General features: G+C 41.5%; 1 protein-coding gene across 1 annotated transcript in view; it reads right to left on the minus strand.

The window, feature by feature from the left end:
• The window catches only part of LOC111552508, a 45594-nt gene that overhangs the window by 23542 nt on the left and 5576 nt on the right, over positions 1-16476 (minus strand). Inside the window, exons 3-4 of the mRNA XM_023226763.2 lie at positions 8901-8965; positions 3414-3476 (exon numbers count right to left, since the gene is read on the minus strand). Coding sequence (XP_023082531.1) covers positions 3414-3476; positions 8901-8965 — 128 coding nt within the window. The remainder of the gene's footprint in view (positions 1-3413; positions 3477-8900; positions 8966-16476) is intronic.

Below are 16476 nucleotides of genomic sequence, written 5' to 3' on the forward strand. Positions count from 1 at the left end.
ACATACCTCTTCTTAACATCAGTCCATATCCCCATCACCCTGGCCAGAGTGCTTTGTCTGAGCTCACCTTGTCTGTAACAGAGCTAGGTCATCTTCCATGGGTCACCAGCAATTTCTGGTCTCGAGTATGCAAGTTCCACATTGCCTGAATTTGCTGCTCTCTGTCACTCTATCTCTGTATTTCTCTCCATCTCTCTCTGTCTGTCTTTCGGCTGCTTGACTGGAAGACAACACTCTAAAAAGTATCCCAAACCAGCCCTTCGCAGGAAACTTTGCTTCCTGCCTCAACTCACCAAAACTTCCCTCCTAACTTGTTATTACTCTTTTGTTTCTAACTCTTGCATTCTTCCCAAGCATAGGACTTTACACTCTCATAGGACTGTCTTTCCTATCTGAAGCAAACATCCCCAACCCACATTTGTATATAACATGTGATGACTATAGTATCTAAAATGCATCAGAGCTGACTATGGGGCAGGCACTCTTATTCACAAGAGTGCTTGCAATTGTCAGAAAAATTATAACACTGAGACAGTACTACCTCCATTTTATAGATATGAACACTGAGGTCAGGGAAGGAAGCAACATGCCATACAGGGCCAGAAAGAGGTACAGTAATCAAAGCCGGAGGTGTTTGACTCAGGAGCCAATACTCTTTTCTCTCTCCCAATATTTCCTTTATAGACACTGAGACCATCATTAACCATCTTCCCCATACGACCATTTAAGAATGATTTAATGGTATGGAGTTCCTTTTGGGGGTGATGAAAACATACTGCAATTCAATAGTGATGGTGGTTACATAAATCTGTGAATATACTAAAATGCATTGAATTGTGCACTTTTAATATACATTTTATGGTATGTGAGTTATATCTCAATAATAATAAAAGTAAACCATTCATACCCCTATACTCTAATGACTCAGCCAAGTTAGAGAGTGAATGTGAATAATTCATCACTTCTGATGGCTTTCCATCACACTTAGAAAAAGTCCAAATGACTTTCAGACATCTAGCAGACTCTGAGGGTGCCCGACCCTTGTCATCCAGCACTTACCCTTCCTGATCACACCTGCCCAGCAGCATCGCACTGTAAACACCTGCCATTCCTCACCTGGGGATTGTGCCATCTTCAGAAGAGTCAGGAAGTATAAATAAATTTAATCTCAGGCTCCCTAAGGAGCCCGAGATGGGTGGAGGAGTAAGAAACCCACTTTTCCTCTCCAGAGGAAGCAGGGTGAGATGTGCTGTGGAAAGCCCCACGGACAGCCCCCATGGGATTGAGCCCACATGGTGGCCCGGTCAATAACACACCCTTAATTGGAATCTTTCCCCTCCCTCTCTCACTTCTCACTCTCCTTATTGTGCCCTCCCAAATAGCTGTATTCAAAACTTCATCTTGTAGTTTTCTTCTGGGGAGACCCAACCTAAGACATGGCTTTTTTTTTCTTTTTTCTTTTTCTTTTTTTTTTTTTTTTTGACATAACTGCTACCTCTCTCTTTGACTTTATCTACAATTTGTTTCCTACCTGGCTAGGTTACACCCATACTGAACTTTTTTCCCTTCCCAACACACCAAGTTCATTCCTCCCTTAGGTCCTTTGCACTTGTACTTGGTCCTTTTTGCCCATACTGTTGTACCTTGGTGGCCTCTTCTTGTTTTGTGGCCACAGCTCAGATGTCACCCTCTAAAGGAAATCGTTCTTGAACTCTGCCTAAATAATCTCAGTGCAACATTCCATACCAAACCAGATCTCATTTGTTACTCCAGTGCATCTCCACATAGCAGTACGTGCTGGAAGTTTTTGGTTTGCTCATTTAGCTATACAGTCTCCACCTTTCCCCACCCTCTTCTGTGCCCAGGGAGGCTGATCCTTATGGACTGCAGTAGTGGGTTCCCTGAATCTCAGGCTTCCAGTTGGATTTAGCTGAGGGAGGGCAGTCAGGCAACAGGAGTACGAATCAGAATAATGATGTCCCCAGTCCCCTTCCTGCTGGGCTGCCATGGATGAAAGACATGCTGCTTCTGAAGGTTGGGTTTGAATCAGATGGTCCTTTCCTTTAAGCCTGGGTCTGGTAACAGCTCCCTGCAATTGCTAGCTCTGGGGTACTGCACCATCCTTCCTTTGTTCACCGTGAACCTACTCACACTTTTATAAATAGTCCTGTATGAAATTCTCCTTAATGATTCGATTTGTGTCATGGGTTTAGTAGCATGTTTCTGTGTGCGTGTGTGTGTGTGTGTGTGTGTGTGTGAGAGAGAGAGAGAGAGAGAGAGGGAGAGAGACAGAGACAGAGACAGACCTAGCTGTCAAAACTCACAATTAAATTGTTTTATTATTTTCAGCATTTACATTTCTATTGTCTAACACCTTCTACAAGAATATAAACCCCACAAAGGGAGACACCTGGTATTCCTTGTTCACAGCATGACTGTATTCTCAGTAGCTGAAACCATGTTAAGCATCGATTAGTCACTTAATAATTTTTAAAAATATCTAATGTATTTATTTGGAAATTTTTAGCAAAGAAAAGCTGACATGTTGCTAATGGATCAGGTTACCTACATTTCTTGCGGTGACCCTCTTTTTCTAACCCTGTTGCAGCTTCTGGGCAAAAAGGTTTTCTGAGTTCATGCTTTTTTTTTTTTTTCTTTCTTTCAATCCCTTTGGCCCTGGATGCTGTGACACTGGGTTGCAAATGAGTTTTTCTCTGGCATGGATTCAGCTGTAAACTCCTTCTGTTACAGGTTAATAAAACCTAGGAAATTACCTCCGAACAGCCAGAAATACGTTGTGGGAAAATGAGGAGACAGTTGAGAAATAAGGATTTGAGTTTTCAACATTTATGTTGGCTTTCACTCCTAATAAATATTTAAGTTAAATTGAATTTTACTTAACTTGATGACTATTTAACTTTAATAGTCATTGTTTATAGCAGTATTTTTGGCATATTTTTAGTTAAGACTCTTTGGCTCTTAACCAAAATGCATTATCAGAAAACACCTTTCTCTTTCTACTATAAATTTATAACTGGAAGTTTACTCATGTAACTGTCGTGTGAAGCCAATTTCAGTTGTTTTTCCTTTGTAGAAAAACAGATGGAAAAGAACTCCTTTGCATTTGGAATTTACTTGGTATGATTTACATCACAGGATAAGTTAGAAATCATGTAGGCAGAATGGTGCCCTTTTCCCAAGATGGCCATGCCCTAATCTTCAGAACCTGTGACTTTCCTTGGCAAAGAATTAAGGAAGATGAAATTAACGTTGTTAATCAACTCAATTTAAAATAGGAAGATTACCCTGGATTATCCAGGCAGGTCCAATCTAATGACAAAGGTTTTTAAAAGTGGAGGAGAGGGCAGAAGAGGAACCAGAGAGAGATGTGATGTGAGAAAGACTCAACCCACCATTGCTGGTTTGAAGACGGAGGAAGGGGCCATGAGCCCAGGAATCCAGGTAGCCTCTAGAAGCTGAAAAAGGCAAGAAATGGGTTCTCCTGAGAGCCTTCAAAGGAAAGCAGTCCTGCTGACACTTTGATTTTAGTGAGACCCATGTCAAACTTCTGACCTCCAGAACTGTAAGATGATAAATCTGTTGTTTGAAGACACCAAGTTTTTGGTAATTTGCTACATCAGCCATAAAAAAACTCTTGTTGAAAGTTAACTGCATTCTCCCCCTAGAGGGGTAGCCATAGTATCTCTCTTCCACACTAGATATCTTTATTTTTGCATGAAATTTCAATCCAGCAAACATGAGCACAGAGTCACTTGGGTACACTTTTAAGTTTCCATTAAGTCATTTATTTTACAAGTATATAGTACATTCCAAGTATTCCCGTCAAAATGGGAGGTGCCCATAAATTAAAGTCGATTTAATCTTTCAATTCCCAGCTCTTTTGCAAGAAGCGAAGACGAGAAAAAAAAATGCAAGCACCTAACGTTGTGTTGAATATGGAAAGAATACAGACGTGCAGCTCTTCACTTTTTCCACCCAGCAGAGGTGGTGAACTGCAGTACCAGGGGTTGATAGCCATGAATAAGATTAGACCTGAATTGTGAGGGAAATAGTAGATACCTAGAACAGTATGTTATTTTGAAATTACATTTTCCTACTTCTTGCTTTCCTGCTTCCATGGTGTAAAGGGAGCTTGTGCTTCTTGACATGTTCCAGCTAGCTGAGACGCTCCGAGTGCGCCAAATGACTCAGTCTCTGGACTACTACCAAAGTTTTTTAGGATTGAATCCTGCTCTTATTTTCTAAGGAACAATGTTTAACTGGTCTCTGTGGCATGGTGTCAACTGACATCACCCTTTAATTGCAGATATGTCACGTTAGACTATCCCCAGTATTGAGGGAAGGATCCCAAGGCAAATTAAACATTAAGATGGGGGCTGTGGGTACATTTTTTCACACTCCTGGTCAAGGGGAGGGCCCATGTCATGAGGACAGGTATATTTTGAGCCCTCTCAATCTGACCCCAAAAATGCTAAAGCAAGTCACATTTATCAAACAGCTATACAGCCAATCAGTATGAAAATCCCTCTGGAGGGTACATCATTTTGCATTCATCTATTTTAAGCAACTCTTGTGAAACAGATAGTGCTCAAAACATACCAAGCTCAGTTCAAACCAAAAATACTTATTTCTCTTTGTGATTATGAATGTATGTGCAATGAATTATGAGACTCAAAATAAGTATTCCCATATGATTGCTTAGGGATTTTGAAATTTAATATCTACATGGAAGATGACGAAATCATCTGCCCAGTGGCCTCTGAGTGAGCAAGGTCCTGTGAAATAGATCCTGCTCAAACTTGTTTTTAGTACCAGGAGACCAGGAGTGAATACAGGGAGAGCTGACCTTTGTACGGGTCCTTTATAGAACTGTTGTTCTTCCAGATCTGATGTCGCACAAAGTCACTGGTTGGCCCCAGATAAGACATTCAACTTCTGTTTTGCATGAAGAACAACACCTGACTTTATTATCTTAAAATGATGAAAGTTGGTGACCTCTCATATTTGTGAGAACTGAGAGAGGGGATCTACTGAAGGACCCCGGGGAGATCTTACAAGGCTCTCTACTTCCTGGAGAATGAAGCTAACCAACCTGTAGGAGCCTTCAGGGAGGTGTGGAGACAAAAGCGCATCAACAGAAGACTTACCACATTGCTACTGGGGGTCTTTGGATTTTCCTGAAAAGAGAATTTAGTTCTCTGGCTGAGGGGTACAGATTTTCCCCCTTTATGGGCAGATATACAGAAGAATGTAGCACAGAAGCCAGCTCCAAGTAGAAAGCCAAGATGGGAAAATCAAGAAAGAGTTTATGAGCTATACATGGAACTGGGGGTATGGCGAGAATCAGACTGCAAAATGGCAGACCAGGAAGTGTCCATTTCAAGAAGGTTTTCCAAGATGTGCACAATGTGCACTGGACTAATTTAAAACAGCCTCTTTACTGTGGGTTTTTTTTTCTCAGTCCTATTCTGATGCCCATGTGTTGTTAGCTCTTTGAATTTTATGGGTATGATCTTCTGTTCCTAGTGTTTGACTGGTGAGCTCTGATCAGCTGTGTTGTCTGCCCCATTGCAGCTCTGCAATGAAGGAGCGAGGGAGCCAGGGATAGCATGGGCATGAAGGAGCAGGGGACAATTGCTTGGATGACAACTGCAGAAGGAATGAAAGTAGAGCAAGGGTCACATATAGCCTTTGTGATGGCCCCTTCAAAACCAGCTAGCGTCAGCTTTGTCAGGGTCACCCCCCTGGACTAGGGACACTCCTCATAATCAGGACATTGTTTAAATACATTGGACATCATGTGCTGAGAAGCTTGTCATTCAGTGTCTCCATCAGAAAAATCATTGTCCTTTCCAATGTAATAATACTTGATTTCAGGCAAAATACTAGGTACTTTCCATGTACTATTTAATATTTCCCTGACAAGCTCTTTCAAAGAAGCTCAGCAAACAACCCAGTAATTTGGCCAATGCTCTCCTGGATGATCCGGCTTTGTGTCTGTTTATAAAGATACTGGATAAGGCTAATATGTATATTGTTTAAACTAAGGTCAGTTTTGAAAAGGACCTTGATATTCTAATGCTTGTGTTCTATACTTTTGTCACTCAAGATGACTTCATATTCTAAGGCTAAAAGGAGGTATCAAGACTGACAGGATGATCTCCATAGAATTCAAATAAATTGGTGAAAGAAAACATAATTGTGATCCTCTCCGATTTAGCTTTGTTTAGTTTCATATAATCTTGCTATCTCCCTTAAGCTTAGGTGTGTTCCAGAAGAGTTTTCAAAGCCTGGTTTTTGTCAGCCTTACCAAGTCGAGGTCTTTGAGTGTGAGACTCCGTAAATCTAAACTTTCAGCAAACACTCCCAGGAACACCTACTCACAGAAAAGTTTTAAAATCACTGTTCAGGAGGATAACATTTTAAACTGTGGAACCAAGGGTCTCTTCCTCCTTCCTTCCCTCCTTCCCTCCCTCTCTCCCTCCCTCCATCCTTTCTCCTTCCTTTCCTCCCTCTTTCTCTTTCCCTCTCCTCTTCTTTTTCCCGTCCCATGCTTTTTATTTCTTTTAAGCTTTAGTCACTTCGTCTTTTCTCCCATATTTTCTGCCAAAGTTTACTCTTGTCCACATGCCAGTGACAACCAAGATAAGCACAATGAAATCAAATGTATTTAGGTAGTTAGATTTAATTACATGATGAAAAATGAATTCACCAGGCTTTCTTTCAGGAAGAACAAGTTATTTAGAAAACTTTCTTGGCAAGTACTTGGGATATGAGCTGAGGCCTCTAGGGGCTTGATATGAACAGCAAGGCTCTATAGGGGGCAGATAGGAATGTGTTTATTGCTCCTGAGCTGAGGAGGAGAGATAGGGAGGTTGAAGCCCAAGAGGTGGGAGAGGACCAGAAAGATCAATTGGGAGGGGCTTCTAAACCATGATGTGGCTATTCCCAGCACTCTCTCAAAATTTAAAGTATATCAAAAAAGTTTATAAGATTTACATTAGTGGAGATTTTGAGTTATGCAATGAAAGCTGAATTTTGTATCCAGGTTGGTAGGAGAGAAAAAGAAAATTCAGGGAGGCACAAAGAAGCAAGTGGGAGTAAACCTCAGGAACACACAGATTTCTGGGAAATCCCAGGGAGGGCTTCAGCTTGCTTGCCCCGAGCCATGAAATTGGGGTCTAAGCCAAGTTGAAAGATCTCTTAGGAATTGAGTGGCTGCATCATTTGTCAGAAAATCAGGACACTTTTGAGAGTTAAAGGGCACGTTTGAAATAATCATTGAAGGACAACAGGCATACACTGGGGAAAATGGCCATTCTCCCTAGAAAGGCCTTTGATATTTTGGGTTCATAGGAAAAAGGAGAGAAAAGGTTTGTAGAGGCAATTTAGAAGGTTTCTCCTAGACCAGGCTCAGGCTGGTAGGGATACAGATGAAGTGAAAGCAATTTGACAGCAGCTGGAGAAGCTCAGGAAATGAATCACAGATGTCTCCACTTCTGTGAGAAGATTAATTTTCATGTGCTTAGGTAAAAGATGATAGCAAATTAAGTTTTGATAGGAGTTAAAAGATACCCAGGTAAATTACCAACACTGATGAAAAAAGGGATAAAAGAAAGATGGAAGAAAGGGAAGAAGAGAATAGGAAAATAAGGAAGAAAGGTAAAAAGAAACGAAGGCAGGAAGGCAGGAAGGGAAGAAGGAAGGCAGGAAGGAAGGCAGGCAGGAAGGAAGGCAGGAAGGAAGGCAGGAAGGAAGGCAGGAAGGAAGGAAGGAAGGAAGGAAGGAAGGCAGGAAGGAAGGAAGGAAGGAAGGTAGGTTAGTTTGAGGCTGTTTGTTCCTAGCTGTTTTTCTGGGTAAACTGACTGTAGAATTCAAAACTTTGCTTTGAGTGATGCATCACAGAACTAAGACATGGCTGTCAAACAACTGCTCAACTAAATGGCAGGCAGTGTGGTAATGTAAAAAGAGATGAGGCTTTGAAATCAGGGAAACCTATGCTGCAATCCCATGGAAACAAGACGGTAGGTAAACAGAGTTGGCTGCATGGAAGAAGAGTTTCTCAAGGAGAGTCACAGTTTTCAAAAACACCCTCTCCTTTTGCTTTCTACCACAAATCCATTTTTTAAAAACCCTGTCTATTGTTGCATCATGTAAAGACAGTCAAACAATATCACAAAATTTTCAGGATTTCTTTGCAATGGGTTTCCTTCCACTGTAAGCTTTATGGCACACATAGATTTTTCAGTGTAGGGGTTACAGAAGTTTCTAAGAAGTAGATGATTATTCTCCAAGTAGCTGAAACTGAAGTTCAAGGGAAGATCCTGTGATCTCTTGGTAGGAGAGATGGCACAGATATTGAAGATGCTATATATAGAAAATCATCACCAATAACGTCAAAAAACCCAAAGCATTCAAGCAGGAAACCCATATCAAATGTCACAAGAGAGAATGTTTCAGGCTTGAGAGGTTGATTTGCAGTTGGACTTCTCACACAGGCAAGTTGATGGAGCACTTTCCTGGGGTATGTTTATCTGGACCAATACAGGGAAGGCTGCTGGTCTAAATCAGATCACACGGGCAGAGGCCTTGCAATGTATATATGAGGGGGAGGTGGAGAACCACGGGATGGATAAATCAAGTGAAGACAGGGCCAATGGCCACAGTGGGTCACTACCGAGCAGGGTAACCACTTGTTGAAGCCACCAGACTTAAGCAATAGTGGTGTATATGTGTCAGGACTAAAACTGCCTTTCATGTCCTTGCCTAGGTCTTGTCAAAGCTGGAAGCTCTATCATTTCAGATCTGCAAGCAGTTTTCTGCTAAAAACTACCCCTTTGGAAACACAGTACCCTATTTTCTTGTCTGAGAAAAATTACCTGGATGGGCCCTTTAGTGGCGCACATAGAAAAAAACAGCATTGTCCAGGGTCCTTGGGGAAAACCTGTAAGGAGCCATGAAACTGAATACACATTTTTAGAAGAACTTTGGTAACTTAAAATGGAATGTTTGACTGAGCCATAGCTCTGTTTTCATTGTCAATATTTTGTGATGGAACAGAAGTGGTCTTTTTTTTTTTTCCACTGAGATTCCATTTGCCCTGTGCCTGTGAACCAGGGCTGGTCCTTGGTGGTATTAGTGTGTTTCTGTTATAATGTATAAGCAGAAGATGGCTGGTGAATACTCCTGTCATCTTGAAAAGGCATGGTGAAAAACAGAAAGTAGACCATCCTGGGTGAAGACCACCCTAAACCATTGTGTTGATAATCTATGGGCAGAGTTCTTGAACATTTAGTGGTTCAGCTTGGAGAATTGCCTGGGTGTCACACAACTACATTCTGATCACCTATTTAGCGTTATGTGTGTATGTGTGGGTGGTGGGTGTGGGCGATGGGGGAGGAGATGTGTTTTCTTGAAGACAATGAAATTCCCCATTGTCTATCATCCAGGATTGAGGTCAATAGTAAGACAGAGATAGAAAGCAGTCTTAAACATGATGCAGGAAGCACAGTTTCCGCCCTCTGCATCCCATGGTGAGTAGGCATGGACTCTGGGACTAAGATATGCTTAAGATTATTGCCTAGAGAGAGAAGCTGCTCTCCCTGCATGGAGAAGTTTAGAATGCACATAGGGAGGCAGCTCTGTGAAGACCTCATGAGGAAGTAGAGGTCTAGGCCTAGGGTGGGGGTGTTCTAAACAGGTTCACCGTTAGTTGCAAAAATTGATAGATTCTTGTTTCCTTTCATTTACAGCCCCAGATACAGTCAAGTATTCCTAAAAAAAAAAAAAAAAAAAAAAAAACCAACTCAACCAAGCAACATCAACAACAAAGTTCTAACTTTATGCAGAGGAGGCTTTGAAGGGAAGGGAGGGCAACTCCCCAAACCTGACCCCCGAGTTCAGCCTCATGGGATGAGCACCCACCTGAGGAAGGTGAGCAGAGGTCTCAGCAGAGTGCAAGAGAAAGGAGGACAGGGCAGGAGCCACACAGATGCCAGAGAAGGTTTAGGGCACCGCCACTCTTGACACACTAAGGAAGAGAGAGAAACTGGCAAGCATGGGGAGCTAGAGCAGCCGAGCAGGTGAGATGTTGTCATTCATATCCAATCTCTAGCTCGGTGACCTCATTTGGACTTCTAAGTTGCTGCAGTTAATGCAATATACAAATTACAGCAACAACCATCGTGATGATGTAAAATAATGATATGATAACAGTAATACCATGATTGCCGTCTTTCAAACAAAAAACAAAAGACGTACTGCTCATAAAATCTTGAACAATTGTAAAATGCTTTTCTCACTCTTCCCCTCCTATCTTTCTGAGCTGACTGTTCCCTATAAATGAGTCATTTCAATAGGAATGTTAATGTATTTGACATGTGTCAACATCACCCTGAAAAAAAGAAGATGTTGGATTGTTTTACTGGCACACACAGTGCAAAGAGAACTGACAGTGTGTGTTTGTCTGGGCCTTACACTTATGAGGCATATACAAATCTAGCATCTCATGGAATCCTTCTGTCAGCCCAGGAATCCACTCACCACCTATGTTCCCGCTGTCTCTCCTTTGAGTTAAAAATGTGCTCTTCATAGACTTGGTGTTCTTTCTTCAGAAACATTGATGGAGACTTTACTGTATGCACTAGGTATTGACAATATGAGAATAAAGTATCTGCCACAACATGTGAAGATAGTAATATAGAGACAACACACGCTAATGCACTTGAAAATGTACTTTGCTTGGCCGGGCACGGTGGCTCACGCCTGTAATCCGAGCACTTTGGGAGGCCAAGACGGGTGGACCACGAGGTCAGGAGTTCAAGACCAGCCTGGCCAAGATAGTGAAATCATGTCTCTACTAAAAATACAAAAATTAGCCAGGCGTGATAGCGGGCTCCTGTAATCTCAGCCACTCAGGGGGCTGAGGCAGGAGCATTGCTTGAACTCGGGAGGTGGAGGTTGCAGTGAGCCGAGATCATGCCATTGCACTCCAGCCTGGGCCACAGAGTGAGACTCCATCTCAAAAAAAAAAAAAAAAAAAAAAAGGGAAAAAAAGAAATATACTTTGCTCTTAGGTAACTTTGCTTTTAGGTAACAAGTATAAAATTTACATACAATGGCATTGGTAACATATATGTGCTGGCTGTATACTGACTATTTTTAGACCTATTTCTTGGGAATACTGAATCCTGCAAACTATATTTCCCCCATTCCTTTAGGAACGGGCTCCTGATTGGCTTTAGCCAATGGGAACCAATGGTTGGAGTGGGAAGGTGAGAGAAAGAGAGTAGCCAGGATATTTTTCCTTTTCTTGTTAATGCTCTGATCAGCATCTCCAGCAAATGCTTGTCTCTCCTCCAGAATTCCAGCTCCACCCAGAAAGCCTCTGTCATCCATGCTGCTGCCACACAGCTCCAGCTTTTGAGTTTTGAGAAAGCCACATCCTTTTGTCTCTCCAGCCCTAGGAGAATCTAGTTGCTGCAAATCTGTGGGTTGCTTCTTCATACCCTTTAATGTCTTTGTACCTTATGATATGGTTTCTCATATTGAATGTTTGCCATTGAGCTCTTAGGCTTTGATTTTTCTTTCTGGATGGAACATAATTGATGTAGAACATCTAGAACATTCCAAACAGCAATACACATGTAGGAGTGAAACATCAGTGTGCTGTTATCTAACTGGCTGTTGCCTTTTCAGTTTGTTTCCTGCTGGCCTGAAAAACATTCTGAAAATTGCATGGACCTATAGGTATTGTTTCACTCGAGCTTTCTGGGTGTGAGTTTTCTAATAATATTGTTGGCATATGTATGAGTGATTCTTGATATAAACAAAAAAATAAATAAATTGGGGTATATACAGTCTGAAGGTTGGAGGTAGCTGAGAAAAAGTTTTCCAGATGATTCTGAACTTTGGTGGGGAGAAGCTTGTTGAAACCAAAAAGAGATGGCAGATCTCAGCAGAGTAATTGGCTTCTCTCTCAGATCACCCCATGGGCTTTATCCAGCTGGGGTATTTTTTCTTCTTTCATAAAACAGGCTGTTTGGCTCCCAAGTCACATGGAAGCTTGGTTAAGATGCTTGGATTTCATGTTCCCTTGTTCACCAGACTTGTTATATTTGAGAGAGAATTTGGTCTTGTCCTTGAGGACTTGGCTAAAGAAGATACGAGGCCTGGCTTTTCTGGAACTTCCAGACAAGTTGCACAAAGGCAGTAAGGACTCCCAGGTTGAAAGGATAGGAGGCTGCAGGTCTCAGTGTGATTGCGTTGGGTGACCGGGACACACACAAACACGGTCTACTGTGCCCAAAGAAACAGTAAGGTGAAATCAATCAAGGCTCTATGGTGAAGACTTGAGTTTTTCAGGTGCTAGCAGGAGTGAGACAGACTCAAACTTGGCCAAGAAAATTAGCAATGGGCGTACCTCATAAAACATTTAAGTTCAGGCTCATCTCAATTAAGCCTCCCAGAGCCTCAGGTGTTTGTCCAAAGCTTACCTGGGCCTGAACTCCTGGAACCAAGCAAGTTTGCTGGGGCCTGCAAGAACATGCTTCCCCATGAGAAACTTGGCAGTAAGAACCCCCTCTCCTCATTCTCATACCCAGTCTAAAAAGAACCATGTGAAAACTATGAAAAGGAGGTTTCAAACATTTCTAAGCTATGAAAAATCTGGATTTAATTTTAACCAGCTATATCCAAGTCTGGTGTAAAAACCCAAAAGTTATCTCTCTGTCCCAGGTGAAACTGTTACTTCTACAATATGGAATCATAATCTCTCCATTAGACAAACAATCAGTGATGGGCATTGCCTAAAATGTTGTCCTCTCTTTCCTGAACTCTGGGTTGAAAACTGTATTGGTGTAAGCTAGATTTGGGGGTCAGATCCGGTCAAATGAAGTTAGTTTCCTCCTACTTCCTACAGTCATTAAAAGCTTTTATTTAATATTTTTAATAACAATGATAATGACAATAATAATTGACATTAATGAAACCCTTACTCTATGCTGGGCATCATGCTAAGCATTTTACAAATGATTATCTCGTTTTATCCTTACAGCTACACTATGGGTGGGTACTGTGATTATCTACCTACATGGTAGAGACAAGAGATACAGGTTCTGGGAGGCTATATTACTTGTCTGAATTCACTCAGTTATTAAATGGCAGGAATTAAACTTGGGTCTGTGGTTCCAGAGCTTATGCTTCTAAGCACTTTGCTGGGTGAGTCTCTGCTGAGATACTTTTCATGAGAAGGAACACAGCTATCTAAATAAATTATTCTGTTAATAAGATAATGGGCATGAAAATGCTGTGAGAACTGCAAAGTCTCTTAAAGGTTAAGAATTAATTATTACAAGGAAATTCTACAGTGTGGGAGGACCACCAGAAAAAGGAAAGTGGAAAGGATATTGATCATGATATTAAAAGACTCGTATCTCAGAAGCATATCAGTGTAATGATTATGAATTTGTACAACTGTAAGTATTCAAGGCCTGGAAGGAAGAAATATGGTGAAACAGGGAAAAAGATTAATTTGTGGGGAGGTATGAAAATGAGGATAAATCTTTCTTTGATTCTGATTTCAATGAGATCATTTGTACAAATCTTAAAACCAAAGCACAGACTGTATGAATCCATGTTGAACACTGGACTTTCAGGACTACTGTATGGCTAACCACAGCCCTGCAAGGCCAGGCTCAGCATGTCACAGTTCTGCCACTGAACAGGAGTCTTCGGAAGGATCGCAAACACTACATGGAAAATGACTGTATTCTTTCTGCAAGGCCACTCTCTGAGACATCACCCTAACGAAAAGAATTATGGGTTGGAAGAGGAGAAAGGATGCAAAGTTTGTGCCTTGACCTAAAAAAGGTCATAAGCACCTCTACCGATTCTTGGAAACATTAGGTGCAGTGGATCTCAAATTCTACTGTGCATAAGAATGACCTGGTGACCCTCTAAAAGTGTAGATTTTCTGGTTTCACCCCTAGACCTTGTGACTCAGATGTCCAGTGAGGCCAGGAACTCCCCATTGTTAACCTGTGCCCTATTTTAACAAGCTCTGCTGGGAGTTGGGATGTTGGCGGTCTGCAAACCACACTGAAATAGAGGAATTCCCTACTCAAAGACCCCTTTATGTCCTGATTACAATCTGCAATGAGATTATAGAATCATTAAATCATGATTAAGCCAATGTGGAGATTGATATTTGTTGTATGAAGCTATTACTGATTGGGTTTGTTCTTAGAAAACTAGACTTCCAGAGCAGTGGCCAGGGTGAATTTGGGGCAGACCCTATACCCAGCCCTATGCAAGAACTTTCATCTATAATCTCAATTCTTACTTAAAATAACTTAGGGAGTTTAGTGTTACTTTGCAGGTGAGGGAACTAAGGATTAGGACAGCAGTTTAAATACCTTCAATGAGGTCACATGGCTAAGAAGAACTGAAATCAGGATTCTAAATCAACATATATATTTGACCCTTTTCAGTATACCATGCAACATCTAAACTCCTGTCTTCCAGCAAAATGTGTCACGGGTCGATTGTGATTGAAGCAACAGTAATTCAGGGGAGAACTTGGACATTATGGATGAATTGATTAAATTCACATTGCTGCAGTCCATCCTCGGTACCTACTGGTCTTACGCTGGGAATTTATATCCTAAGGACTTAATCTTTTCCAAGTGGAAACCCAGGGTTCAGAGCCTCTAACTCTGGGGTCATCCATGCTATCTTTCTACTGCTGGGGTAGCCTCTTCCTCTACTTCCCCATTTGGGACTGAAACTGATGGCTGTCATTGACCAGCCCCCATGACAAAGGATAAGCTTAATATATCCTGTAATCCTGGTCTTGACTTTGCCATGATTATAAAAATGGGGCAAGCTTACCCTTTCTGCAATTATAATTATTCTTTTAAAATATTTTAAGAATATTTAATTTTTATGATGACCAAAAAGGCAAACAGTGAAATATAGCAAATAAACCACTAAATACATAGTATGTCAAGTAGTAAACATTGGTGTGGAGAGGAATAAGCAGGGCAAGAGAGATAAGGAGGGGAGAAAAACCAATGTGTATGTAATATATATATATATTAGTTATACACACATATGTATCAATCCATATTAATATGTGGAATACATCGAACACTTACTGTGGTTCAGTGTGTTCCACATATTATGTGGGATACTCTGGAAAACATTGAACACCTTTTAAAAATATTACTCCTAGTTCTACTACATACAGAAAACCACTGTTAACAGTTTAGTCTATTTCCTTTTGGGTTTTTTTTCTCTATATTAAATTGGGATTACATCCAGTTCACTTTCATAAGGTAAGCTGCATTTTTTACTTAGCATGTCATAATCATTCTCCCATGTCATTAACATTGCTTTGAAAACATGATTTTATATTTAAAGGTTTGCTAAGTACCATTGTAGGAAGGCACTGAAATTGATTAAGTCATTTCCTCTGTTATTGGACATTTAGATTATTTCTCATTTTTTCACCCACATAAATATCCCACGGATGTACTTTCTTACGTATAAATCTTTATGTGTATATCTAAACATTTTCTTGAAATAAATCTGTGTTTTTGAGTCTGTTCCCCCAGGTTCTTGATGTTAGTTGCCCAGTTGTCCCCTAGAAACAGGGTGAAAACTCTGCAATTCAGTGATCTTGCCACTCCAGGGCTAGCAGATCCTTTTATAAGCTCTCCAAAGAGTCCTGTTCTGGGCTTTCATTGAACTGATCCAATCTGGTCTAGTTCTCCCAGGTCCAAGAATACTTATGTGCCACTTCCCAGAGTGATGCTCTGAGATGACCCTTCCCATCCACACCCTGGAGTGGAATATCTCTTCCCACAGGGGTGCCTTTCCTAGAGACTAGAGGGGCAACCTTCGTCCCTTCCCCTATGTTTTGCTTGAGTGAGTCATAATCTATTCCTGGCCTCTCAGAGCCCCTCTCCAGGATGCTGTAATCACAGCACTAACCTGTGTTCACATTTCCCATTATTGAGCAGAAATTCCCCTGTGCCTCCACACAGCCTGGCTGCTTCCTAATGACCCCAGCTCCCAACTTCTAATGGCCCCATCCTCATTTCTCCCAAGAGCCAGCTCTTTCTGCTAGTGTTTTAAGAATCCTGATCCAGACGAAAATCCTCCCATGATGTCCATCTGGTCAAATTGAAGGTGATGTAAGCAGTGAGACACAGAGACGGGTGTGTCTGCATCGATAGGACAGAGGAAGCTCCCAGGACTATCCATCTTCTGTCTCCTCCAGTGACATCCAACTGCCCTCCTCCTAGTCTTGGATTTGGGGATGACAGACAACATCTCTAATTGCCAGTGCCACACTACAGAGATGGGGTGGATATTGGGCTCTGAGCATAGCCCCCGCTTCCAGCCCTGATAACGACCTCCTGGAGATGCTGCTGCTTTCTTCGTGCGCAAATC

The sequence above is a fragment of the Piliocolobus tephrosceles genome, chromosome 17, assembly GCF_002776525.5.
Source record: "Piliocolobus tephrosceles isolate RC106 chromosome 17, ASM277652v3, whole genome shotgun sequence".
Taxonomy (NCBI): Eukaryota; Metazoa; Chordata; class Mammalia; order Primates; family Cercopithecidae; genus Piliocolobus; species Piliocolobus tephrosceles.